Genomic DNA, 21,549 nt, shown 5'->3' with positions numbered 1-21,549 from the left:
AGCCACTCTTCAGGAGTTAGCTTCCCTCTGGATTTGGAATTACGTTGATGAGACTCGCCATGTCAGAATCGCCTGAACAATCCTCCAGGTCCAACACTGACTGGTTTCGACGAGTCTCTTTCATAATTCGTCTAAGATTGCCCAAATTGGAACCTTCTGGTGCCGAAAAACGTCCCATGTCTGTGGGAGTGGGACTGGTTGGTGCTGTAACATTTTCTAGGGTAAAACTCCCAGGTGTTATGTCAGTGATTCATGACCCCGGAGTTGTGACACGTTCAAGAGTACGACCACTTGGAGTCGTAATACGTGCAAAAACACTAAGACCCGGGGGTGCTTCTGTGTTAGTTACACGTGAATCAGGTGCAGGGGTTCCCGTCGGCCCTTCAGGAAGTTTACTCATATCAAACAAACCAAAAAACCAACGAAAACTATTGTTGTTCTAACACCAAACACGGATGGCGCCAATGAAGAAACACTGATCCAATCCCTAGAGATGGGTCCTGGATCTAATGAGTCCATAGGGTAAAATACGATAACCGCTACCAAGATATGAGTATAATTTCCCAAAGTCCAATGACTAGAACCTGCAAAACAGACACCATGAGTCTCGTTACAGGAAGGACAAGAGGGGGGGTCTTCCTGTAACCACCCTCCGGCGTGAGAATCAGTAACCTTCGTCGAGGATAAAGTACTGAAGTAAATAGACTAAGTGTAGTCAGAATGTAGGTGAGTGAATGAATACCTCATACCGTTTGACAAGGTATTTATAGCCGAAGGATGTAGGAAGGTGATTGGACCAGCTGTCCCTCTTCTAGAAGGTCTTTTCTAACCGCCTGGACGCGTGTCCTCTTAAGATAGGTTGAGCTATACGCCCCATGTGCATGGGTATAACAACCTGGACGCGTGTCGCCCGATGATAGGACGGATTGCACCCTTGCCATATGCACGGTTATAACAACCTGGTCAGGTGTCCTTTGTTCATTGGTTGATATGTCACGTATTCCCCAAGTAAGAATCGTGAACCTTCTTCTAGAGAGTAGTTAATTGGCGACAACTGTCCCGCTGGCATTGTTTTCCAGTTGTTTAGGCGGACAGATGTCTTGCCCTGCGGATGGCTTTTGAGGGTGCCAGGATGCTTCCGCGCGTGTTATGAGGACGTTCTTCCTCTATCGTGATATGCGGGTGATCCAAATGTCCCGCGGGTGGCCTATTAGAGGCTCCTCTGTGACCCGTGGGTGGTACTTAAGGGTATTTGGGTCTTTTTGGTATCCTACCTCTATAAGTCCCCCAGTCTAGTGTTTCTTCCGTGTGAAGTCTTTATGCAGGTGAAATTCTGGACTTAACGTGTGTTGGGGATTTTTGAATTAGGTAGAAAATATCTTCTGTTGGTATGGATAATCATGAAAAAAGGACAAGTTGACTACTCGCAGGCGCGTGAACAGATAATGGAACGTTTTTTACGGTTGTCACAGTACCCGACTGTGCAACTTTTTCTCTTTTTTGAATTTCCCGCGTGACGTGGTGATGTGTGAAAATGTATAATATAAATAAAGAACGAATCACAATTAAGCTTTAAATTTATAAAAACGAAAATCCTATAGAAACCACACAAAACCGGCAAGTGTACCGATCATAAATAGTATAGCATCAAGGAAGTCCGGATGTCGAACTCAAAGACACGTGAAAACGTTTATGATTAAGAAAACTCTAACCAAGACTTACCAAAATAATATTTATTTAATTTTTAAGATTTTATTTAACTACTTAAATTAATTTAACTAAACGAAAACGTTTGACAAAACACTTTTAGAAAACTTTGATTTAAATTCAATATGTAAAAACGTCTACCTAGGAATGAATCAAGTTGACAGAAATAACAGGACAACGGATTGAAAATATTCAAGACACCGGTTATAAAAGATGACACAACCAAAACTTGTTTAGGAAAGTCAAATTACCTCTCAGTCTCTCTAACAAACTTTAACTTATTTTAGTTGATTTTTAAAGAACAAACCGGAAAAACAATTATTAACGTGTTCAAATATCGACTCTCCTCTCGGTCTCCTCGACACACTATCCTAATGGAGACGAATACTACGCAACCAAGGATAGAGGAACAATTTAACTTAACCCAAATTAAACCAACTAATTGCACATAAACACTCAAACTTGACAAGACAAAAACCCGCTCTCGCGCGGTCTTAATTCTAACAAGTAAAAGCAACGAGACAATATTACTTCTTATCACCTCTCGGTCTCAAAGAATGTGTATTTTAACTGATTTTAGATGATTATATTACCCACTTATCCCTACGGTTGTACTTCCCGCAAATAAACCCAAAACACCAAGTAAAGAGCTTAACAAGCAATCAATTAATCAAAACCGATTCAATTAACTAATGCAAGAGGATTATAAGTAATAACAAATAAAACACAGCCATCACACACAATCTAATTCATGGTTTAGTTAAACTTTACATCAATAATATAAGTCTTGAACATTAACAATCCATTAAACAAGTTAAAACTACTCAACAATCATCTATCCTAGGTAGAACAAACAAGTTTAGCCTAACATAGATTTTGGACAGCAGCAAACACTTAATAAAAACATCACAAACATCATCATAAACATTATAAAATTCATGCAAGATCCAAGCTCAATCAATAACAAGTCAATCTATCAAACAATTGCAAAACAATGTAAAACAAAAGACCAAATCAATCAAAGTTAGGGTTCTTGACAATAATTAAAGTTTAAAGATGTGTTACTAAGTAATATGGCTGAGATTTGTGATGTATTGAAGCCCCTAGCAGCTGCCCAAAGGTTCCTTCTTCTTTTTCAGCCGCCAAAAGACACCAGCCGCTGCCTCCTTCTTCTTTTTTCTTTCTTTCTTGCCGGCGGCTAAGTCCGATCGGACTTAGGGTTTTTTTTTAGGTTCTTGGCTGATTTCGGGATTTAGTGATCAAGAATAATGGCTGATTTCTCTTTATATTTATTAAATATAATAATATAAAAGGCTTTTAAGAAGTGGGCTTGGGTCGGGCCTTGATTAAACTTTGAAACTTTGACACTTAAACCCTCCAAGTTCTCTTTTTCTTGCCTTTTTTTCCACATCTTTCCATAACCTACACAAAACATTTCAACTTTGTAAAACTTTGCACTTAACCCCCTAAACTTACATAAATTTGATATTAAATCATTAAAACATTATAAAATTTTAAGGAAATATAAGTGTGTTATTCAACACATCACGTGGCAGTCACTGATTTGATTTTCTCTCTCTACTGTTCATATCCCATCACATTAATTGCGATGGGTATAAATACGGAGAGACTCCATCTATTCGAAGTTTTATCACTCTTTTCTTCTTATTATTTTCGTAGTTTCTCTTAACTTTTCATATATCTTTCTTCTATCTTATTGAATTCTATTATAATATCGAACGTTCAGACTGAAGTTGATGAAATAGAAGTTTCATGGGATTACTTGGAGTATGAAAAATTACTGGAAACCTATGGTATTCCACCTGAGTGGGGACCGGAGTTCCCTTCCCCTGGTTCTATCGCCAGTTTCCCACCGCCTGGGAAAATGGCTGTGTATGCTGATTATTTTGTTTATGGGAATTTCCGTTTTCCTATAACAAAATTTTTCGAAAGGGTTTTGACTGGTTATGGAATCCATCTATTTCAACTACATCCGTGTGCTATGATGCGAATTCGTCACTACGAATTTGTATGTATAGCTCGTGACGTGGTGCCCCATTTTGATCGATTTCCGGTTTTTTACCGTCTCGCTAACCGAAATGGCTGGTATACCTGCCAAGGAATTTCGACAGGAGCATTGGGTATGAAGTTGAAAAACTGTCCACAGACTGGCGTAGCAAAATTTTTTGGATATCTGAGGATGTGGTACCTTTGACCATGGTTCGTCGCCCTATGAATTCTGCCCTTCCCGACGTTGTCACAGCTGCTCTGAAGGTCATGAGTGGTATCGTGTTCTTACCATGGAACCATCACCCATGCGTGCTTTGCCAGAAGAAGCTTTAGTGTGGGCAGGCATGAGTCGGTTGTGGCCAACGGCGTTTATGGAACCCATTTTTGCATATCTGAATGTGCGTAAGTTGTTTTTTGTTGTCTCTTCTCTTCCTTGAATATTTTTATGATTAAGTTTCTATCTTTTTCAGGTCGAAGTTCTATGTTTAATGCTCTTTTTGAGGACATGGGTTGTGTTCGTAAAAGCGCCCGCGAGGCGGGAGATCAACCCATTCTTGAAAAAACCAAGCCCCAATTTCTTTTTCCGAAGAAGGTTCGAGCTGAACGTGTAATTTCGGATGCCACCTTTGAAACAAGTGTGTACGTTCTAAACCCTCCTCCAGTTACTGCCATTACTCCCGACGGAATGATTGTCATCTTATCGTCAAGCGATGATGATGGCGATGCTTCTACGTTTTCTGTTCCTGAAGAGGAGGGAGACTCTGATGAGGATGCTTCTGAACTTTCCTCTGTCTCATCTTTATTGGCAGAATTGGAGAAAAAGAGAGCTTTCTTAGCTTCTCAAGTGGGTCGAACAGGTATGAAGGCTGCGGATACTGTGGCGGGACCGTCGAAGAAAAAACGAAAAATTCACCGTCCGAAGAAGCCGCAGTACAGCCTTGCCGACCGCATTGATACTGTCGAAGGTGTGTGTTAACCTTTAAGTATTGTGTCTATATATTTTTATTATACACTTTTTTTAAAGAGTGTTTGGCTGAGTATAAATTTTTATGCAGATCCGTTAATCTTTAGTGAAAACATATCAGAGAAGATGCCTACATTAACTCCACAAACTGAGAAACAATCACCTCCTCCTCCAGGGGGAGGGGCGGAAGATGAACCATCCGCTCTACCTAGTGATGCTGATATGAAGGGTCGTGCAACTTCTCCTTTAATTGAGATTTTCGTGGAAGAGAGGATGCCGACTCCTCTTATTGATGTTTCAGCGGAAGGACCCATCAACCAGTCTGAATCTAATACTCGCTTCGATTATCTTTTTCTGACTGGGAGTGTTACGGGAGATCAGCAAGACAATCCTGTTGTGAATGAGGAGGATTCCAGGACCGAGGAGTTTCCTTCTCGACCTCCTCCACAACAGCCTTTCTCCACCCCGGCCCGTCTTAAACCTTCAGGCTCCCGTTATTACGGAGATACGAACCTGGGTGATAAACATGATCTGTTTGTCCCTCCATGGGACATTACTAACGGGTCCCGGTTTTCTAATCCTTGAACCTGTATGAATTTTGTTTAGCATTGTGTGCCACCTGCTGAGATGACGTATCAACGTGACCTTTCCCGCCACGACCTTCATACGAACATTGCTTATGCCTTGGCTGGTAGCCAGGAGGTCTTAAGTGAGTGGCGCACTTTAGGCGGGAAGGTGGGAGAAGCTCGTCGGGTCGCTGAATCTGCAAGGAAAGAAGCTGAGGAATATCGTATTGCTGCCCAGACTGCTAAATGGAAGCAAGCCGACACGGAGAATGCTCTTAAGAGTGAGCAAGATCACAATGCTGACACTGCCCGCCGATGGAAAGAAGCTTGTGAAAGGCAAAATTCCGTTCTTGAAGCTGCTCGGGCAAAGGCTCAAAAAGAGAGAGATGATTAAGCCCGGGCTCAAGAAGCAAACTCGGCTTTAGAAAATCAAGTGACCCTTCAGGGCGCTCGAATCCAAGAGCTTGAGGCGGAATTAAAGTTGCAGAGGGAGCAAACTGAGCTTAAAGACAAAAGTGTTGTTGAGATTCAAACTGCTTATGACTCCCTCTTGCGGGCTTATGAGGAAAAGGCCACGGAGTCTCAAGCTTCTCAAGTGCGAGCTGAACGCGCGGAGCGGGACCGTCAGTGGTTCCTCACTCGAGAGGTTGATGCTGTAAGTTATACTTTGACGCTCATTGCTTAATCCTCATTTTTGTTAATGAAAACTTATATTTTTACCCCGACAGGTCGTCCGCCATATCAAGTGAAGTAAGGAGCTTAATGACAGTTTTGCCAATCTGATGGCTGCTTCTTCTTCACTTGGACGTGTAATGGGTTTACATGAAGGAATGAATTATGCTCAAAGCAACCGCACATTTAAGGATCATCCGCTCCATGGTTTAGACGTCAAACAAGATCATGCTAAATGGGTTAAAGAGCATGACGCTTTGGTCTTCCCTTTACAAGATATGCTTCCGGAGCTTGCTTCCGCCGATGACGGCGTACAACATTTGAAGAACTATCTTGGTGAAGAATCTGAGGATGATTCTTCGGAAGACACATCCTTGAAGGCTCCGGAAGACCAAACGGCTTCGGTCCCTTAAAATAGTTTAGATGTTTTTTGTAATTTGCAATTGTTCTTTCTCCTTCTGTAATTATTTTCCAGATAATTAATGAGAAAGAGCTTTTTGTCTTTTTTGTGAATATTCTACTTGTTTAACGAAAATATCTTTAGAAGATATTTTTGAAATTTACAACGTTTTTAGAGTGTTTGAAAATTTGGATAACTATGTTGACGTGGCGGAGAGAGAAACTTCTTGAGGACAACTGACAAGACGTGTATGACGTCGTTGACAGTCTGTTTGCACTATCTTGAATTTCCCGCCTGACGTGTCAGTCATCTGGTGGTCCGCGGTTTCTCTCTCTTCTGGCACTTTATGGATCGCATTAATTGCGATGGGTATAAATATACCATTTGTGATTTCCATTTAACTTTTATCATTTTCAGATTTCCTTTCTTCCAAACACTTAAGACTTTACAATACTTTCTGAGATTTCTTCATCTTCTTCTACTTAAATGGCTAAAGAAAAGAAAGGTGCTCCTGCTATCAACGAAGTTGTCGTAGCCCTTAAAGAAGAAGATTTTAATGACGTTGTTCACGTATATGGGTTGGCTACCGAATGGGAGCCAGAACATCCGGTTAGTGGTTCCATTGCTACTAGTCCTCCTCCAAAGAAAATGGTTGTATACGTAGACCATTTTACGACAGGAAACTTCCGGATTCCGGTGACGAAGTTTGTACAATCAATCTTGACGACTTATGGGATTCATCTCTCACAGATCCATCCCTTTGGGATGCTAAGGGTTCGACATTTTGAATTCTGTTGTCAAGCTCACAACCTTGAGCCCTCTGTTGGCATGTTTGCCGTTTTCTATAAAATGACCCTCCGCGATGGATTGTACAGCTTTGCATCCATCGAGAAGAGGACCATAGGCACGGAGTGGATCCGTAGCCTTCATGGTTGGAAGCCAAAGTTTTTCTGGATCCGAGAGGATGTTATTCCTTTCTCGATGACAAAACGCAAGGCGGAAGCTCCCATGCCTGTGGTTCCTGCCTCCGCTCATGAAGGTCTGTCGTGGTTTAAGACACTGACTTCGACCCCAACTCCCATGCGTCCCATTCACGAGGGAGCAATGGTGAGTGCGAGGATGAGCCGATTGTGGCCATTTCCTAAATTGGAACCATACTACGAGAAGACCGATAAGAGTGAGTTTGTTTATTATCTCTGTCTTTTTCTTAATGTATGAATAATATCTAACTTATTTATTTATTTGTGTAGGTGAAGGTTTCGCCTTCAACACTTTATTGGACCAAGAAGGGGGGATGATGGTACGTCGTCCGATTGATCCGAGAGATGGCCCCTTTTTGGATCGGACATGTAACAATTTTTTGTTCCCTACTGGCCTTCGTCCGGAGCCGGTGGTCTTTGAACCGATGTATGCCAAAGGTGAGAAGTACGTTCAAGAAGCCATACTCAAAGGTGAGTGCATTCTACAACCCCAACCTGTAACTGCCATTACTTCTAGAAATTTTCATGTAGAACCATAATACTTGGTACTTGCTTCTCTTGTTGTTTTGAACAACTTGTGTGGTCACTTAGACCATCTCTATGGTGAGGGACTTCGAAGCCCCTCCCCAGTGTCACGTCAGCGCCACGTGGGCACTGGGGGCTTCAAAGCCCCACCCCAAAGATGCCCCTCTATGGTGAGGGGACTTCGAAGCCCTTAATTTTTATATATCTTTTTAGTTTAATAAACCAACAAATTTATTAAATACAATAATTATCAAATACAAACTAAATTAAAATTAAAAAGATATACATTAAAAAATCAACTATTTTTAGTCGTCGTCGTCGTTTTCTTGTTTGTTTCTCCAAATATGTTCAACAAAATCCGCTCGAAGACTGAAATTCGTTTCCTTTTTTCGAGTTCTTAATAAAATAGCAAATCTCTCATCTTCGTTTAGTCATCGGATACGGCGCATTGTCGTACTCGCCTTGACATATTACTCTACCCGAGTCCTCAAGTATCATATTATGCAAGATAATACAAGTGTACATTACATTTCTTATACTATCCATTTGCTGAATACGAGCCGGACGTCTAACTATAGACCAACGTCTCTTTAATACCCTGAATGCCCTTTCGATGTCCTTTCTGGCCGCTCGTGTTTTTCTTGTAATATTTTTGTTTATCATCAGTCGGGCACGTAAAGCTCTGAACCAACGTGGCCCAGTCCGGATAAATGCCGTCGACTAAATAATATCCGTATTCGTAGTCAACACCATTCGTGGAAAATGAGGTGCCGGGTCCAACCCCATTTACGAGACGGTCAATAAGAGGAGACGCATTTATCACAGCTATATCATTGTTTGCACCGGGCATCCCAAAAAACGCATGCCATATCCAAAGATCAAATGATGCAGCAGCCTCAAGGATAATTTTGTTGGTCCATCATGATCACCCCGATGATATTGACCTTGCCAAGCAATTGGGCATGCTTCCCCATGCCCAATGTGTGCAATCAAGACCAAGCATCCCAGGAAAACCGTGCCTCTGTTCATGCACCTTGTTTTTTTTTTGTATGTCGGTTTGAGTCGGCTTCCTTAAATATTTTTTATGATATAGTTGAGGAATACCTAATATTAATTTTTAAGGTCAGTTTATTAATTTTGCATTTAAAATGAGAGGATTTATAAATACATATTAAAAATGATAATACTCACATTCGCAGAACGTGTGAAGGGCTTCACGAGCCACTGTCTCCGACATTTGTAAATACTCTTCCATAGCGTCGCTCTCGGTCCCGTAAGCGACTTGACGAATCGCCGTCATGCATTTATGCAATGGAGAAAAACCCGGTTTACCTCTCGCGTCATCCCGTAGTTAGAAAAAAGCATAATCGCGTTCTAAATCACCAACAATTCGTAAAAAAAAGTTGGCGACTCATCCGAAAACGCCGCCGGAATTGTTCCAAATAAAAAGTCGCGTCCGGCGAAAAATAATCTTGCATCAACCGTTCATGAGCACCGACACGATCCTGTTGTCGATGAGGAGGTCTTGTTTGCGGTTGTGAGCTTTCGCAATGCTCGACTAAGACTCGGGCAGCATCTAGAATAGCACTAAATATTACTTCATCCCCTGAATCCGAGTTTAAAATAACGTCGGGATCAGGGTAGAAGTCGGGTGTCGAAGATGAATTGGAAGACATTTTTTGGAGAAAATTATATAAAGTTTGTAGAGATTGAAAATAGTTTAGTTTGAGTGATTGATATATATATATATAATATATATATATATATATATATATATATATATATATATATATAACGGTCAAAAGAGCCGTTGAAGGGGAGGGGCCCCACACAAATTCACTCACCGCGCCGACCGTTGCATTGCGTAATCCACCGGCGCCCTTGGTTGGTCCGCACCCCACGCCGGTGTTCGGCGCCCACAACCCAGAAAATCCCCCAAAGGGCGCCCCATAGCGATGGGTCTTAGACATCAGACTGCCATCAAACCTATCATGAATATTCTTCATACATTATTTTCTGGCATCTTTTCTTCCTTTCCCTTGTGATGGCTCCCCTCTCTTACCAGTTTTGTCGTCCAAAACTCAAGCAATCACAACTTCTTTTTTCCTTCGAGCTACAACGCTCTATTTTTTTTTTGAAAAGGCGGTATTTTATATAAATAAATAAAAACAGTCCTAGCAAGTAGCTAGAACAAAAAAACATAAAACATTACAAATACAATAGAGGGTTCTTAAGCCACTCGATCCTAGAAATATTACATTTACGATTTCTGCTACTATACCATAAGAACGAGAAATTTAAAATTTCATCAAATATCGTTTCTTTGTTATGCCGATTCTTCTCAAATACCAAGTCATTTCTGAATCTCCTAATAATCCACCAAGTGACAAATATAATCATCCCGATCATATCTTTCTTATGAGTTTGGACTCTTAAAGTGTCCCACCAAGACATCAGCTCAATCGGAGCCAAAGAGGAAGACAACGGTAGGCCAAGCCAAGAAGCAACAAGACCCCAAATCCGATTAGCCACCAAGCACATACCGAAAACATGGTCAATAGACTCCTCATGATCATTACAGATAGGACATAAAGAACTCGGAATGTCTATACCCTTACTCACCAGATTGACTCTCATAGGAAGTCTCTTAAGTAACACCCTCCAAGCACAAATATTAACTTTTCTAGGAAGAAATTTGAACCATATTGTCTTTCGAGCCCACGAAGGAAGAATAAAGTCATCAATAACCTTCCTTACACCCTTAACCGTGAAGTCTGTCATATCCCCAAAACTCCAAATCCATCTATCTTGAGAATCCGTTAAACTTACATGTCCTAACTCCACCATCAAATTATCAAATTGTTCAATTTCTCTCCCCCCCTCTAATCTCTCTTCTCCAATTCCAAGAACCACCGTCTGCCCTTTGATTAACAAAACATTGCTTGTCCATTTCCAACGCATAAAGGCGAGGATATTTGACCACCAACGTACTACTTGTCCCCCAACAGTTTAACCAAAATCTAGTTTCTTGACCATTTCCTATCTTTTTTTGAACAGCCGAAAGAGGAATTACTTCTAAATCGTGTAGTTTATTAAATGAGTTACACATAGACGACCACACACCCGACCCTAACCCACTATTTTCACGATAGTTAGGATTCATTTCAACTCCATATATGGCTTTGATCAACTTAACCCACACACAATTGCTATCTGAAACAAACCTCCAACGCCACTTTTGTAAAAGAGCCTTGTTAAATGCCTCCAAGGAACCAATCTCGATACCTCCTTTCTCTTTAGATGCCAACACTTGTTTCCAAGACACCCAATGAATTTTTCTTTCGTCATTTTTAAAACCCCAAAAGAACCGAGACCGAATTCTTTCCAAAACCTTCAAAACACTTGGAGGCACAACGAATAGGGAAAAGAAATAAATTCCCAAGGCTCCAAGGACCGAAGTGTTTAAAAGAGCTCTAGCTCCAATAGATAATAAATTCGACTTCCAAACCGAAAGACAAGTTTTGAATTTATCTATGATAACCTTCCAATCTTCAACCCTTTTCATACTCGAACCAACCGGTAAACCCAAATAGGTGAAGGGAATTTTAGCCGGAAGACAACCTGTCGAAGAAGCACGTAAAACCACCTCCTCATATTAGTTTTCTTCTTTTTGGTTCACACGAAACCTTCTTGGCGTCACACATATCGTCTTTTTCTGATCACTCACACATATACGATCAGATTAACATTGTTTATTCATTTTTCAACGAATCACACACATTGACGTTGATTCTTCCTCTCTCAACAAATCACATAGATTGACGTTGTTTCTTCCTTTCTTAATGAATCACACAAATTGACGTTTATTCTTCTCAATCATTCACATAGATACCGTCTTCTGTTTGGTTGTCTAACTCTTTTGCTTGCTTGATTGCTCTTCTTCACCACTACACTTTTTTTTCCTAATCTTCATGCATTAATTAGTGGCGTTTGTTTGCTTCACCGTCTTCGGTTTGGTTGCCTAACCTTCCTTTTAAAGAAAACTAAGAAAATTAAACTAATAAAGGCCTTTGATTTTGTTAATCTACGGTACAGGTTAATTCTTTAATGGCAGTTTTGTAAAAAGCTTGAAAATAGTTATTAGTTAAATAAATTAGTTCACGGGGCATTACCATTTTCTCAAAAAATCAAACAACAAAAATTTTAACCATATTGATCATCTTTTCTTGAAGAAATCAAAAGGAAATACTTAGGATAAAGAATATTTTAATTGGTTACAATTTTTCCAATCGGTCAACATGGTAAATAACTTGTTTACACAAATGCAGATGTTTTCAACGTGAAGCTAGCCCACTTGATAAGAGGTTTCAAGCTGGTTTAAAGTGCGCAACGAGAGTAATGTATATTATTAGTGTAAAATAGCAGGATAACATTTGTCGTAAAAAAAGATATATGTAAATATATGCTACGTACATACCCTATGAGGATGATATTTTATGTCGAGACTGGTCCATGCATAATTTACAATCTTGTATCGTGCATTTTGCAGATTTGTTTTTCCATCTGATAATATAATTAGGCTGCTATTAATTAGTTTCTTTAGATGAAGTATTTACCATTAAAATCATAGCTATATAGGAAGCATGCTTGTGCTGAAGTTGTCTTATTGAGACCTCCACACTCATAATTGTTGAAAATTGTATGCCTATCTTAAATTTGCATATTTATAAATTTATCCTTCTTTCTTAGCACCATTCTAGACTTTTATATATCTGTTTGCCCTCTAAATTCAAAATGTGAGTTTGGCAATGCTGACCTAGGAGCATTAACAGCTATAGATAGAGTTGCTCAATCGGTTGTTGATCGCTCATACCTAGCCTCGATAGAGTTGCTCAACCTGATAACTCTTATGATCCTGTGGTGGTTGTGGTTAAACTTTAAATTCACATAGTTTCATGAAACTTTTCCATTTTAACTTTCTCAGGGTTAATATGTAGGTTAGAAATTTTGTTCATTGTTGTCTTTATGTTGTCACATGCATTAGGTGTTCTATTTACCTTAGAACACAAATAATGATGATTCGCTAATCAAAAAATTTTGTATTCTATAAATCCAAGATTGGTTTTTTTGACATCTTTTGTAATTGATTTTGTATACAAAGTACAAACTTTCTATTTGACTCGATCATTGTTCATGTGTGATGTTTAATAATGCACTTTTGGTTATTTTTTATGTTGAAGTGTATTTTAATGGAATTACAAGGTAATTTATTTAACCCAGTTGAACCGCGTGCATCCCAATTCAACCGGTTGTATCATTTTGAACCAAACTCAGTGTGTAAAATATCGGTTTTTAAAACATTGCAAGAGAATGAAAATATGTCTTAAAATCCCTCAAAAAATATCTTGCGTTCACTCTTTTATTAACAAATACAAAGCCAGGTTATAAAAGAATCTGGGCCTGAGACCCACAAAGTTTTCTTTGGTCCAACAGCTACAAGCCCATCAGCATACAAGCCGATTGCCATTTTGTCCATTTATTGTTTATAGCTCATATGCACAAATGAACAACTAAATTAGCAACAAACGAAATAAAGAAATATTTAACTGAGTTACAAAAAAAATAAGTTAACCAATTATTAGAGAAAATTATATAACATTTATTTGATATGGAATTGAAGCATACATATATTTCAACATGATGAGACATGATGAAAAACAACATAGATACAATATAGCCGCAAACAATCGAACATGCTAAGAAGTTTCATATTTTTGTAGATTCGATCACAGCAATTATATATGTTATGTTGCAAGTAATGTAACCAAACTATGGATAAACTTCGATGAGAGATCTTAACCCCAAAATTGGGGTTATCTTGTAACTGGTAAAGCCTGCATCAAGGAAGAGTTTTGCCCATTCTTCTTCGTTCCTCTCTCTTCCGGTCACCAAAGTCATCATAAGCATGTCAAAGAAAAGTTGAGTCTCAAGCAAATCATTCTCTCCTTCATGAACCTTCACGATCATGTCTATGATGATTAACTTTCCTCCATTTTCCTTGCTTGGAATTGCTTCTCTGCATTGCTTCAGAATCTTCATGCATTCTTCGTCACTCCAATCATGTAAAATCCACTATTTTTTCATAGAATGAAAGATAAATCAACTTAATTTCACAATAAATAATCATCAAAACTTTTTGTTAAAAAAAGATTGAAATAAACTTTCGAAAATAAACTAATATATGATTACATTAAAAACAGGAAATATTGAGAATACCTTAAGCAAAACTGCCTGAGCCTTTGGAATGGCTTCAAACATGTCTCCACCAACATAACTCAAGTTTTTACTACCAACCAAACCATGAATTACATGCGGAAGATCAAAACAAATGCACATAATATTGGGAAAGGCTTTGGCAATAGCTTGGGCAACGGTCCCGGTACCACCCCCAACATCAACAATGGAATCCAACCCATCAAAAACAGCCCCACAATGTTCAAGAACCACACTTGTAACAAGCCTTGCATCACTCGCCATGCCTTCATTGAAGAACTGATTAAGATTCGGCTCTTGGCCCGCAAGTTCCCATAACATCTTCCCATGGGTTGTGTGAATGGGGGTGACATCGTCGTTCTGGAACCATTTGTCCAATTGTTGCCATGGATCCACCATCATTGGATCCAACATGGCTAGCAAAAAGGGTCTAACACTTAATGGCTCTTCTTTTAAAAGCAATCGAGAAGCAGAAGTGAGCAAATAGCCTTCTCCTCGCACCTCACTATTGCCTCCGTGAGTGGTGGGTACACTTTGTTTCACAAAGAAACCAGAGTGAACAAGGATGCGCATAAGTCGATAGACAAAAGGAGTTCTCTCCTTGTTTATACCAAGGGCTTCCACTAACTCGGAAAGCAACATTGGTGAACCATGGTGATTGATGATATCAGGTATTTGTAGCTGAATTGCGCATTTAAGTGACAAGGATTTTATAAAGCTAAATAGATGGTTCCATATGTGAGCTTGAGAATGAAGTAACTCATCTTTACATATCTCACCATTTTGTGTTGCCATATCTTTGTATCTAAGAGATTATGTGATATGTTAGGAACATACAACCTTGTTAATATATAGGAAAACATGTGAAGAGAGATGATTTTTATATTCACTTATTTTTATTTTAAGCTTGCCATATTTCACGTGGTCTTATGAACCTCCATATCAATTCAGGATCAGAGAATCACGTACGTTCAACCCGCAATTTATATTTAATTGGTTTTCATAGTGGTGATAGTACCGAAAGATCATATATTTTTAAAAGATAAACTTAAAATAATTAACAAAATCGGTAACAAATCTAGAAAATATATTTTAAAGTTGTTAAAAATAATTTAATATTTCATTAAAATGGTATTAGGTGTGCTTTGATATGCATGGTGTTTCTTTAGTTGTAGACAAATAATTAAGTGTAGATTTGTCTATGAGTTTATTGTTGAAAAAAAAACTAATCTTGATATAATGGAACAACCTATTCTAAACTTTATCCACCGAGAAAATACACACGTTTTATGTAAGGGTATCGTTAAACGTACGGTTATTCTAAGATTTTTATTTGTTATACTCCCTTCTTAAACTTATCAAATACAATTTTTTTTACCTTTTTTACTTAATTTTTATTATTTTCTTTTTCTCTATCAATATGAATTAGTAGTATAAATATATCATTATTACTACTAATATTATCAACAACATTATTATTCGTGCCTGAGGCCAAATGATATAACACTTAGAATATATTTTTTTGTTTGCCAACCTTAACGCGACCAGGCAAGGTGGTGGTTGCCAAGTTGTAGCTGCTGCTAGAGTGGCGACAACTTGTAACCAATGTTGTTGAAACCGGACCGGACCGGCCGGTCAAACCGGTCTGACCGGGATTCGGTCCACCGACCGGTCCGGTTCACATAGTTCGCTCGGCTGACAGGGAACCGGCCGGTCGAACCGGAAAACCGGACCGGTTGAACCGGTTTCTAAGAAAAAATATATTTTTTTTTGAAAATATTATTTTTTAAGCTTGATCCGTCATTTTTTGACCAAATTTGTTCGGCCGGTTCGACCGGTTGAACCGGTGAACCGGTAGGCCAACAGGTTCGGTGTCCGGTCTGGTTATGAAAACATTGCTTGTAACTGTGTTACGTGTCTCACCATTGTCAACGTCTTTGATTTTTGCCTCTGATTCATAACATGTTGTTCTGTCCTCTATTGGGAACCTATTTTGCGGTGTGATTTGTTCGATTATGGATTGTGCCAATGAAGAGTTGTAAAAATCAACAGATACTAATAGTATGAACAGAATGATCCTTTTATATTAAGAGTATCTTAATTACAAGATGATGCAGCGTACTAACAGAGAATGAAGGCTAATCACGTTGATTATGTGAATACCCGTGATGATTCTACCCCAAACCCCCAAATTCGACCTAAAAGGCTAGAATTCGAAAGGCAAATTGTTTTTTATTATAATCTAATCAATGATCAGTCACATGTAAACTGGACATATTAATAAAACATTCAAAATGGGCTTGGGCCAACAAAAACAACCATAGGCCCAACAACAGCCCAAAAGAATACCCAAAAACTAGACAAAAAACATAAAAGTGGCTCAAAAGTGTGTGTAGAAGGCTTATTTGGAAAAATAAACGAGTAGCCCACGTTCTAACGGTCGTTTTGACTAGTAGCACGCTTGAAACGGAGGCTCGTAGCCCAAGTTATGCTCATTTTCGTGCAGCACCCCTGGAAGCGCGATCTTGAGCCTCCAGAAACATCACGGCCCAATCTTCTACACTTGGGCCCGCATCACAAGACGAACTCACACCTATCATGTACAAAACACTCTCACTCATTCCTCATGGGTCATTGGGTATATATTTATAGCATGTTGAGTAGAATATAGAGAGGATCACATGAGAATATAGCATAACGTACAATGGGTTCTATCGGCTTGTGCAAACTGCTCATTGTAGTGGTAATGTGTTCGTGAATCATGGACCAGTAATAAGTACTCCAATCAATTATTATTTGAACTTAAAGCCAAGGTAATTTACCTGGTTAACTAATTAATTATTTTTTGGAATTAATTATTCTGGAATTTTATATACTATAATACAATAAAAAGGTAAATAAAATAAGAAAATAAAAAAATAGGTGAAAAGACAAAAGTACCCATGACTTAACAATAGAAAATGGATGAAGTTAGTGATTTGGACGAAACTGACAAAAATTTTGAAACCTCAATTGTCCGGAATTAAAAAAAAAGATTTTTGGATTAAACTCGCAAAAAGGACTAAACCTTAAGAACGAAAATGGTACTTTACTCTTATTCTTTAGAAGAAAATGATAATGCAAATAGGATTATCTTACGTATGGTTCGGTCGATGCTTGACACTTTGGGTTTTTCTAATACCCAGTTTTGGGTATGGAATCGGGTTCAAGTATGAACGTGCACTGAAAAATCATGTATTCACATTACCCGGATCGGGTTCGGGTCCGACTGTTGTCCTTAAATACCATACATTGTGCACCGGGTTCGGGTTGGGTATTGAATTGGATATTTGAATATCCAATTTCCGGTTATTGAAAAAACCTTGTTTTCGGGTTTTTTAAGGGCCTCCACTTTTTTGAGGTATTTTTTTGGGCTTTTTTTGGTATTTTTTTGGATAATTTCAAGATCGGGTATTTGAAGAACCCAGTTTCGGGTATTGTAAAAACCAAGTTCTTGTATGGAATCGGTTCCGGTTTTTGGGTATTACCGGGTACAAATCGGGTTTGGTTTTAGGTACGGGTGTTGGTACTGAAAGGCATATCTTATCCGTACCCTACGAGTAGAATCGTGTACGGGGTCGGGTAATAAAAACACGAGTAAAAAAAGCTAGTTTCCGATTTTTTCGGGGTTTTTTATGCAACTTTACTCCCAAAGGCCATTAATAAGACTTATATTTAGATTATATTTGTTCCTGATGTAGCGTCGTGTCCATAACCCATTGATCAGACGGGTTTAGTAACATGGTGTAAAGGGCATGCTCGATGTTGGATGTTGGTTGGGGTGTCGCCGATGTGTTGGATTTAATGGTCGGTTCGGGTCAAGTCAACGCGACCGACCCGAATGTGACCCGGTATGAGTTACACCGGGGGTAAGGAAAACATAAACCCATTTAAATGTTAATTGGGCCCGACACAATTAATTAGGTGGACTGGATATTGGTTAAAGGATTTGTTTGGTTAATTGGGCTCAAGCCCAATTGGTTTAACTTGATTAAACCCTAACTGTGTTCCTATATATAGTATAAGATCTTATTATTAGTAGAGACTAACAACAATAAACAAACCCTAGCCTCCATCTATATATTCCGGCGCCACTATTCCGGCAGTCGGTTTTCCAGCGACCTATTCCGGCCACCGAAATATCGTCCACTCATCACCACAGCCGACCATTGTCACCATAACCACCACCGATAAGCCGTTAGTGTTATTATTTGAGTCACCTGCAAGTTCAAGTCGTTTTTCCGGCGACCTAAGGTGATTCCGGTGAAAACGTTTTTCCGGCAAACTCCATTTCCGGCCATTTGTGTTTAGTTTGGTAGCTGCTGTTTCTTGGCGAGTTCTGTTACTGTCTGTTCACCGTTGCTCCACCAAAGGACCATCGCCGCAACCACTACACCGCCGGACCACCATCCCGCAGCCGTCGTTGCTTCGCCGGACCGCTGCTATCGTTCCGCCGGACCACCGCCGCTGCCAAATCTGTTTGATTGTGTCAAGTCTAGCACTTTCGTTAGCCTTCGGTGTCTTCCCGGTTTCGATAACCGAGGTATATCGATAATCTAAACTATGGTTGTTTGTTATTCGTTTTATCGTACTCGTTTAACGTTGTAATCGGATCCGGATTTTGGGTTTCGGTTTTTGGTTCGTGTTAATCGTTTATATTCCGCTGCGTTTTTATAACTCGTTTATATGTTTGTATATTAATATTGATTAATATCTATCGAAACGAATTATTAACTAAAACGGGTTGACCGTTTTCGTTCCGAACCACCGTTATTGGGTGGAAGCCAGATTCTCATGTTCCTATTTCATTAATGTTATTGGGTCATTAATAATGGGACTACAACGTCGAAAATACTAATTAAATTTACTTTTGCTTAATTAATTAGATGTCGTCAAACGAAAACTCACCCTACGCCCTTAAGACTATCCTTGAGAAGGATAAACTGAATGGTACCAACTTCATCGAATGGTACCGCAACTTAAGACTTGTTCTGACCATGGCAAAGCACCTGTATGTTCTCGATGGACCTGTTCCAACCGAGCCTAAAAACAACACAGCCGCTGCACGAAAAGTTCTTGACAAGCATAAGGATGACTCGGCTGAGGTCTCCAGTATTATGCTAGCCACCATGACTTCTGAGCTTGCTAAAGGCTTGAAAGACTTTGGTGCCTATGAGATGCTTGAGCAACTCAAGGGCATGTTCCAGAAACAAGCCCGTCAAGAACGATTCGACACCATGAAACAACTCATTAGTTGCAAGATGGCAGAGGGGTCTCCCGTCAGTGTGCATGTTCTTAAGATGAAGGGGCACATCGGTCAGCTCAAGAAACTTGATTATCCCCTGCCCGATGAGATGGCAGCTTATTTCATCCTCAACTCTCTCCCCAACTCATACGACCAGTTCGTAATGAATAATGGTTGGGTGAAGACAGTGCCGGAGCTTCATAACATGCTCAAGACGGCTGAGATGAACATTCCTTCAAGGACCAATCAAGTTCTTATGATCCGATCTGCTGGTGTCAAGAAGCCTAATCCCAAGAACCGGGGTTATAAGGGTAAAGGCAAGAAGAATGTTACCATTGCTGCCCCTCGTGCCACCAATGCTAAAAAAAGGGGTTCCAAAGATACCACCGCCGCCCCCTGAGGAGCGCCAGTGCCACTGATGCAACCAAATGGGACACTGGATGCGAAACTGTCCCGAGTACCTTGCTGAGATCAAAATGAAGACAGCCAATGGTGAAGGCTCTTCTCGAGGTATTTCCATATACGTTATTAAACTTTTCACTGTCTCTAGAAACACATGGGTATTTGATATCGGATGTGGTTTCCACATCATTAATGTCTTGCAGGAAGTTGATGAAACTGAATAAAGGCAGCATGGAACTAATCGTTGGAGATGAGAAGAGAGTACCAGTTCTGGCAACTGGAGTATTTCATTTTACTTGTCTATCTGACCTAGTTTTTCATTTGAATAATTGTTTGAATGCTACTGGTTTGACCAGAAACATCATTTCAGTTTCGTTGTTGTTTGAACAAGGTTTTAAGTACGTTTTTAATGGCATGGCTATTTCTGCTTACTTAAATGATATTTTTTATTTTGAGGCTAAACCTCGAAATGATATATATGAGATTGATGTTCAAACTAATAATAACGTATATATAATCTTTCAAAACGTATCCGATCTGGCATCAATGATACATTTTTATAGCATTGCCGACTTGGCCACATAAGTAAGACAAGAGTTAAAGGACTCCAATCCCAAGGGATTCTTGAATCCACAGGACTAGACTCTTTTGACGATTGTGAATCTTGCTTAGCTGGCAAACTCGCCAAGGACTCCTTCGCTCATAAAAGTGAACGAGCAAGAGATCTGTTAGGACTCATACATACTGATGTTTGTTGACCTTTCAGAACCATAATTAGAAACCATGAAAGATACTTCGATCGGATCGAGGTGGAAAGTATCTCAGCTCAGAGTTCATCAGTCATCTAAAAGAGTGTGAAATTGTTTCACAGCTCACTCCACCTGGCACACCCCAACATAATGGCGTGAGCGAAAGGAGGAATCGAACTTTGCTACACATGGTTCGAACGATGATATGTAGAACTAACTTGCCTCACTCCTTTTGGAGTTTCGCCCTTATAACCACCTCCCGCATTCGTCAAATACTACTACCAAAGCGGTTATTACTTTTTCCATTCTGATACAAATATGATTTCTATCAAAAGGAAAGGCCACTTCCTCGAGAAAGAATTTCTCGATCGAGGAACTGGAAATAACATTGTCAATCTTGAAGAAATTCAAGAACCACAATCAACCCCTGAGGAAGTTGGAGCGTCTGATCAACAAGTTGTTGTTGCTAATACATCAGACATGAACACGAGCGTTCGCAGAAGTACTAGGACTCTCGCACCCAATCCTAGATACCTATGGCATCTAGATGGTCTGGAAGTCTTATTAGTAGCCGAGTCTGGCGACGAAACTACTAACTACATATCTGCAATCTTGGATCCAGAATTTGAGAAACGGCGAGATGCCATGAACGCTGAGATGCAATCTATTCATGACAATCAAGTCTAGAACTTGATTGAGCTAACCCCCGAAGGTCGGGCAATAGGGAGCAAGTGTATTTTAAGCAAGCATCTCGAAGTTGGAATCATCACTTGATGAGAAAATCAAAGAGTTTGGTTTTATTAACAATGAAGATGAGCCTTGTGTTTACAAAAAGGCTAGTGGGAGCACTATATCATTCCTCATCTTGTATGTGTATGATATACTGATAATTGGAAACAACATTCCTATGCTTAAGGGAGTTAAGCATTGGTTGGAATCTTGTTTTGCAATGAAAGATCTTGGAGAAGCCGCATATATTCTGGGAATTGAAGATCTACCGAGATAGATCTAAGTGAC

General features: G+C 39.5%; 2 protein-coding genes across 2 annotated transcripts; both read right to left on the bottom strand.

Moving 5' to 3' along the window:
- Positions 1–10,032: 10,032 nt before the first annotated feature.
- Positions 10,033–10,785, bottom strand: LOC143598755 (uncharacterized). Its single transcript, XM_077076893.1, has one exon. The coding sequence runs from the start codon at positions 10,783–10,785 to the stop codon at positions 10,033–10,035; it is 753 nt and encodes a 250-aa protein (XP_076933008.1).
- Positions 10,786–13,555: 2,770 nt separating this feature from the next.
- LOC143598750 (trans-resveratrol di-O-methyltransferase-like) lies at positions 13,556–14,930 on the bottom strand. The gene is made up of 2 exons (XM_077076891.1): positions 14,101–14,930; positions 13,556–13,956 (listed from the first exon to the last, which is right to left on the bottom strand). Exons 1-2 carry the CDS (start codon positions 14,890–14,892, stop codon positions 13,654–13,656), a joined length of 1,095 nt encoding a protein of 364 aa, XP_076933006.1. The 5' UTR covers positions 14,893–14,930; the 3' UTR covers positions 13,556–13,653.
- Positions 14,931–21,549: the final 6,619 nt, after the last annotated feature.

The sequence above is a fragment of the Bidens hawaiensis genome, unplaced genomic scaffold (genome assembly GCF_021521415.1).
Source record: "Bidens hawaiensis isolate Kalapana, Puna unplaced genomic scaffold, B.hawaiensis_p1.1 tig00050785_1, whole genome shotgun sequence".
Lineage (NCBI taxonomy): Eukaryota > Viridiplantae > Streptophyta > Magnoliopsida > Asterales > Asteraceae > Bidens > Bidens hawaiensis.
The sequence above is the reverse complement of the archived record's forward strand: the minus strand, read 5'-3'. Positions and strand labels throughout refer to the sequence as shown.